The 6,863-nt window shown below is 35.0% G+C and overlaps 1 protein-coding gene across 1 annotated transcript; it reads right to left on the reverse strand.

Annotated features, from left to right (window-relative positions):
* Positions 1–1,473: 1,473 nt before the first annotated feature.
* On the reverse strand, positions 1,474–5,836 carry LOC143460280 (uncharacterized). Its single transcript, XM_076957732.1, has 6 exons — positions 5,541–5,836; positions 5,320–5,398; positions 4,794–4,945; positions 4,368–4,443; positions 4,044–4,170; positions 1,474–2,952 (listed from the first exon to the last, which is right to left on the reverse strand). The coding sequence occupies exons 1-6, from the start codon at positions 5,796–5,798 to the stop codon at positions 2,544–2,546; spliced, it is 1,101 nt and encodes a 366-aa protein (XP_076813847.1). The 5' UTR covers positions 5,799–5,836; the 3' UTR covers positions 1,474–2,543.
* Between the last annotated feature and the right edge of the window lie 1,027 nt (positions 5,837–6,863).

The raw sequence follows: 6,863 nt of genomic DNA on the forward strand, positions 1-6,863 counted from the left end.
GAATTGTTTGCCAGGGTCACTGAACAATAGCATGTGTCAAAACCTTGCCATAGGCCCATAGGGCATTACAACGGTGGCGTTGTAGGTATCGAAACCGAGCCACATTATTGCAAATATAACGCTTTAACCACTTTGCTTCCGAGTCACGACCTCAAAATTAGTGTGATTAGTTGAAATTGATCTAGTTCCGTCCGCATGATTTATGAAATGTTAGTAATCAGTATACAACAAATATAGTATCCACGCAACATTAATGCATGCGAAGGTTAAACATCGCTTCTCGTAGCACCGGTACATATAGATCTATATAATAAACGTAAGTGAGCTACTTGCATTGCAGACTATTAGCATGGACCGCCAAAAACAGAAGTTTAAAGTCATACCGACGAAGATCGTTTTAACGTAATTAAGCCAAGTTAGGTGTGGCGATGTGAAAAGGATGATTTTATCCGATTATGAAAATGTATAGTTTTCTATTTATAACCGCTGATGCAACATACCCGCCGTCAGCACTAATCCGTTGGTCCCTTGTCTATCACTTGTAATATTGTGATGGATATGGACATAACTGATCAAATGTGCGGTAAAGTGCAAGCAACGTGTGACGTAAACAAATACTATTTGAATATAACATTTGGTATGCCTGGAATGGTAGATATAATGGAAAACTAAAGTAAGAGGAATCTTTGCCATTAAGTCGACTTGCTTTACATTATTTCCAAAAGTAGTCATCCCGTGCACAGCTGCACACGCACTGTGCGTAATTCACTTGATTTCTTAATAACCAAGTGTTTTTTTTTCATTTTCGCAGTGACCGTAATTAAACGTCACCATTTAAAGCTTTTAAATTAAATTTAACAGTATTGCATAAAGCCAAGTTCTGTATGTCTAGATTCTTAATTCTAGAACTATTCGAACATGGTAATTACCAATAAGTTCCGTTTATACTTTTTCCACAGTCTATGTTATGTTTGCCAGGGTCAAGGTGTAAGCCATACCTTATTAATGAATGATTACTGTCTGTGCGTATAGCGACTGTACCATCAAACAAGAGTTCCTCGGCCAATACAGGAATTCATCAAAAATGGCAAGTTGCGTCATCGACTAATTAATTCGCCAATCCTGAAAACAAAGCGTTGTAATTACAGGTTGCAATAAGCTCAAAATATTTTGTTCATTTGAGGAACTTTGTAATGACGCCATCTCCTAATTTCAACACATTATTTAAGTTTTACCCAAATTATAATTTCTTTGTAATACCTGTGGGAAGATTTTAATTCAAATATTAATCACTTTCATTCTGCTCACAAATTACCTTCAATCACTAAATTGTCATGTTCACTAGACTACTAAGACATCAATTATGCTATTACATTGTTCGACCGGTTGCGACTAACATTTTGATATTGTGCTGTGTAATTTGCGCAATTGTAGCAGGATGACATAAAATATTAAATAAATTTATTCATGGGTCAAGGTAAAACAAACAAATCAAATAACACAATGATAACAATGTAAAAGAAGATCAAGAGAAGCACATTCCGACAAAAAATAAATAAATAAACTTTGCAAACGAAGCAATGCATGCGGTAATTTAATAAATAGCATCAGCACCATGTAGCGATAATCTTGCCAAAGGCGTGTCAAATATTAACATTAGGCGATTTTTAGCCACGTATTTACATTTTTCACAACACGCAAATCTTGCCAACAGCAGCGAACGTGTGCCAGCGCATGTGTAACGTGCCAATGCCAATAGTGTCGTTAGTTTTGTTTATTTTCGGCCCGGAACAAACGCCTTCCACACCTTTACGTTGAACCGGGAAAAGGAGTGTCTTGGCACAACAATGACGCTAAAACAATTGTCATCTTCCTTTGGAGCAATTCGCTCAGCCGTCAAAGTCAAATAAGCAGGATATAAACAATTTAAGTCATCTCATGCAGACATAGATTTCGAAATTTGCGTATAAAACTTTATTAGATTTCCTTTTTTCTATAAAAAAAACTTTATGTTTCGAAAAATTTGAAATTATTTGACAAAAATCTCACGAAAACAAATAAAATGAGATGAATAGAATTGCTTTCTTAAAAACTTGCTTTGTTATAAGTATACATATACAGCTTGCAGCTTTACAAGCAAAATAATTATTTCAAATATATAGTTACGATTGTCATCGCAGCATAATTGTGTGTTAATAGAGTTTAATATTACTTAAAAAGCAAGTGAAAAGATGATGAGCAGTGAGCACAGTAAGTTGATCGAATACCAAACAACAAAAACCATTTCAGTTTCTGTTTGGCACGTACGGCAAGAAATACAGGCAAAAGTGAAGTCAAAAAAGAGACTATTGTTTCTCCTTTCGCACAATGGGGGTGCAAACAAAGAAAAAAGTAATAAAGTAAAAAATAAGAATTTTTGCTGAAGAAATGATACTTTTTTATATTGAGCTGGCCGTATGCCGCTGGTTAGAACGCATCACACTAAATTACGAAAACTAAACGTACGAAGCGTTTTGTAATGACTCGATAATGTCAATGGGATCTCAAGACCGCGCGGTTGTATACAATTTACAATGAGAAGGAAGGTACACCCAATCCCTGCAAACTGACAGAGTTTCATTTACTTGTTGGCATTTGCTGACAAGTGACCCGTCAGCTTGGGCAGTTTCCAAGTAGAAATTAGCGAGATGTTTAGCCATCGATCGCCGACAGCTTGCTTGGTATGCTTCGCTTATATTGAAGTCAAATAATGGACGATTTTCACGACAATTTCCGACTTCAAATTCTTGAGTATACAACTCATTTCCTCGGGAGCCGTTTGGTCCAATATAAAAATACAAGCTGACTAATTGTCCTGATCGTACGTGGACTGCTTCTTGAGGTTTGACCAATTCGAACTTTGTCGGACACACTTCCCGTTCGAATAAAGGAGTTCCACGTTTTTCACGATGCCTAAAATATTAAACAAAAACTTCTTAATTGAACATCCTATACTTACGTTTGGTTAAAGCTAGTTTAACCATAACAAGATGCCTACGCACAAAAGAAAGTTTCCAGATCAAAGTAATGTAGAATGTATACTGTACAATGGTGATCATGAAAACGATAATGAATAATAACCGATTTTATTGAACACCGTATGTAGTATGAAAAAATAACAATCAATTATATTAACGGCCACAGTACATACTATACAGTTTAGTCGCCTAGAACAAACTTTACTTCGGTTTTTAAAACAATGTTTGCCAGAATTTAACAGCGAAACTGGTCTCAGCAATTTTCTTATCGCTCAATTATGACGTAATTTGCCACAATACCGAATAAAGTACATCTTCCTACGTCGTTATACAAATATAAAGGTCTTTGTCACGATTGGATTTGTCTATTATTTTTACCCTTAACCACTCCACACTCTTGCCGCGCCTTTCGAGCGATTACCTCATCCGATTTCCGAGTATTTGTACAAAACGAGTAAAACGTGATAGAAGCCGCTCACTTTAAATTTCTCTAAGTTGAGAAGCTGCTGTTTAGATTGCCACACCTTAAGAAGTTGACTTGTTGCAAAAATATTTTATCGACGGTAAATGATCCAAATATAACGCATTACAAATTCATTACTATTTGTGGATATAGTAGGATTTAGTTGTCGACAGTTTAAAGTTTTTAAACTACAAGAATTTTGAACTTATTTTCTATTAAGAAATATTGATCTAAAGCACTGCTGTCCGCAATCAATTAAAGGTACTCTATCTGTAAAAAGCTATGTCTCGTCTGTGAATATAAACCATTGCAAAATTGAAAATCGCAAATTAATCTACTAACTTACAATAATTGCAACTGGATAAAATACTGAACCTGGTGGCTTCATAAAAATATGTAAATTAGAATTATGCTTGAATTTTACTTTGGCCTTTACATTTAAATTCAAAGAAATGAGTGCGTTTTCATACTTTTATGAGAAATAAATCGCTGATTTATAAACTCATTTTCCAACAAATTTACAACAATAAATTATAAAAAATAAGGTCTTGAACTGTACTTACAAAACAGGTTGTTGTCTTATCGTAGTTTCTTCCAATATTTCACTGCTGGTAGAAGTAAGAGTGGATGGAAAGTTTTCTTGATGCTTGCTGTTTTCATACGTTATTATTGATCGAAGTTCGTTAATGCCTGCGTTAAAAATAAAAAATACTTAGCACCTGAACATTGGATTTTTAGTCTTATGTTTTGCCAGGACAATATGAGTATAATATTTCTAGAATACGTTTTGGAAAAACTGTTAGTTTTTCTTGGTCAATGATCTTGGTCAATGCTTTATGAAAAGTTCTACAAGCTGTTGCTAAACAAATTAGTTAAAGGCTACTTACGATCACTTAAAGATGTTGTAGGCGGTTTCGGAACATTTAAATTTAGCAGTAAACGTTCCCGCACAATATCGAAGATCTATGGAAAAAATTATTTAATATACAGAAATTCAATTTTAACACCTACGAGCAAAACCTTTCTGACGCCGTAAAATGTACAGAAAAAAAGTTTCATGTGGGATCGTCACGTTAATTAATGGTTTTTGTGTCAGACGACGTAAATTGCGTCAGCCAACAAGATTACTGAGCCTAAGCCTTCTCATTATTGGATACTGAGGTGTAATTAAACTTGTTCAATCAGTCAAGTTTCAACAAAAGATCTTCGGTCAACTAGAGGGCACCATGTATTTTTCACGTCACATAACATGTACACTTATCAGCCAAGTTTCTATCGCCTATGTAATTATTAATCCAATGAAAAGCAATTACCTGTTGTGCTTTTTGAGGAGCTTGAAATTCAAATTTACAAACAGCAGAATTTACATAACCGATTTTCCTGCATTTTTGCGCTGGACTCATTTCCGAATTGTCATCTTGAAAGCTTTCCTCCGAGTGGGAAACCTTATGTACGAGGTTGACAGCTAAAAACAAAATTAAGTGCTTAACTCAGTTGACAACGCAGTTGAATGAGGTTCTCTCGTAATCACATTTATGATTCTACAATCTACATGAAACAAGCTTAAATCCGCTTGTGACAATCAATTCAGAACGGTGACAAGGTCAAGGTAATTAAATTCCACTGCGAGTGTGGCAAAGATCAGTCTTGATGCGGTTAATAAAAAATTGTCGCAGTCATATTCAACCAACCTTAATGCGATTTAACATGAATCAGGTTTTTACTACTAGTCTGTTGTGATTTAAGTTTGCTTCAAAAACAACATACAAACTACCGCTAAAATGAGTTTGTTAAAGCCAGGTTCAGAACCGGCTTACCTAACACAAAAGTTGTACTTACCATTTCTGGATAGAATATTTTTCAACAGAGAATTCTGAAACTGGTTTTCCCGAGGCATTCCCAAATCTCCTCTTGCAACCTGCACCATAAATAACTGTGAAATGTGTAAGCTACTGGTTTATAGGCCTGTTTAGGCTTAAAACTGGGTCATTTTGGATATCAGAAATGTATGTTTTACAAACTTCCACAGAAAGCATTGACATTAAACTTACACTACCTACATTTGCGGCTTCTCTTATAAGTCGATGAAGTGGTTGATCGGTTGAGCTAACATAAGTTGGGTTCGCTGGAGGGATAAATATCAAAACGGCGCAAAGTATTCTTGAAAGGTTTTGCTTGCAGTTTGTTTTGCAAAAATAAACTTTTAATTTGCTAAGTCTGTTTCTTCGCAGCTTTACTTGTCTTGCAGAGGTCGAAGTCTTTGATTTAGAGGAATTATTTTCATTTATGGAATTGCAGACGCAGTAATTTAGGTCCATGTTAGCTTTTTCAATATTTTAATAGAAATACCCTAATGAACCTGCTGGTAATAAGTGCTAAAACGTTTACCAAATATAAACTATACAATCTTTTTGCCAATTAAACTCAGCTATATCTACAGAACCGAAATGTAGGAAATAGAATTAAACGATCACTTTCTTTGACTACACAGCCAAGGTGACATTTGCGCACTGGCGTCCTACCGTTGCTCTCCAGCCTTTATATACTGTGCGTTGCTCACTGATAGCGTTTATCTTTTGCACGACCTGATGAAAGTTAAAACAAACAGAGCGCCACGTGCGATCTCGCGTAACATTAGTGCGCACGCACTGCAGCCGAAGCAGTTTTTAAAAGAAGAACACTGGAAACGACACACACGAAACCAACATTTCGAAAACCAATTTACGTTTTTACAATGTGGATGTCGAAGGATCCAAAACCTATAATGGATTTCAGGGATGGACTTTACCGCTATGTCTATTACGTAATTTTTATCATATTTTACGTCTGTTAATATTGCGGATGTCTTGTGTATGCCTTATAAAGACAGCAACGGGTTTCTCATAACTACTGTAATTTCAACTTTGAGAGTTAAGAGAATTGTGATTTTATTCGTAAAACATTTATTTCTGTTATCAGATGTCAGCGACTCAAATCGAAAATCTTCTTCATACAAACGCAGGACAAGTTTAAATTCTAAAGAGTTTTCAAACTTTTTTTGTCAGGACCAATGTATAACGTCGATATAGAATTTCCTTAATTTTGCAGACTATTTTTAACTGTACAAAAGGATTGTTTATTTTGGTATTGTCAACATCGTGTTTGATAAGAAAACCGTGTACGATTATAAAACCAACCCAAAACTGGATAAATATTGCTTTTTCTGTGTTTGTTTGCTTAAAAAAGTGTATTTTCACAAGAAAGTGCTTCTTAATTATAAGTGTCTAAAATTTGTAGAAAAAGCCTTTTTAAAGAGAAGTTACTAAAACATTATTTAAAATTTCTTTTCGGGTTAACGCAGTAAGCTACAAGATTTGTATATGCTTGTGTAATAAACGCGACGA

Source organism: Clavelina lepadiformis, chromosome 1 (assembly GCF_947623445.1).
Source record: "Clavelina lepadiformis chromosome 1, kaClaLepa1.1, whole genome shotgun sequence".
Taxonomy (NCBI): Eukaryota; Metazoa; Chordata; class Ascidiacea; order Aplousobranchia; family Clavelinidae; genus Clavelina; species Clavelina lepadiformis.

Excerpts from the sequence above, each read along its gene's own strand:
- LOC143460280 (XM_076957732.1), bottom strand. The coding sequence starts at position 5,798 with ATGGACCTAAATTACTGCGTCTGCAATTCCATAAATGAAAATAATTCC. Across the intron at positions 4,946-5,319 it reads AAATATTCTATCCAGAAATG|CTGTCAACCTCGTACATAAG; the intron begins GTAAGTACAACT and ends TTTTGTTTTTAG. Across the intron at positions 4,444-4,793 it reads CTCCTCAAAAAGCACAACAG|ATCTTCGATATTGTGCGGGA; the intron begins GTAATTGCTTTT and ends TTTTTTCCATAG.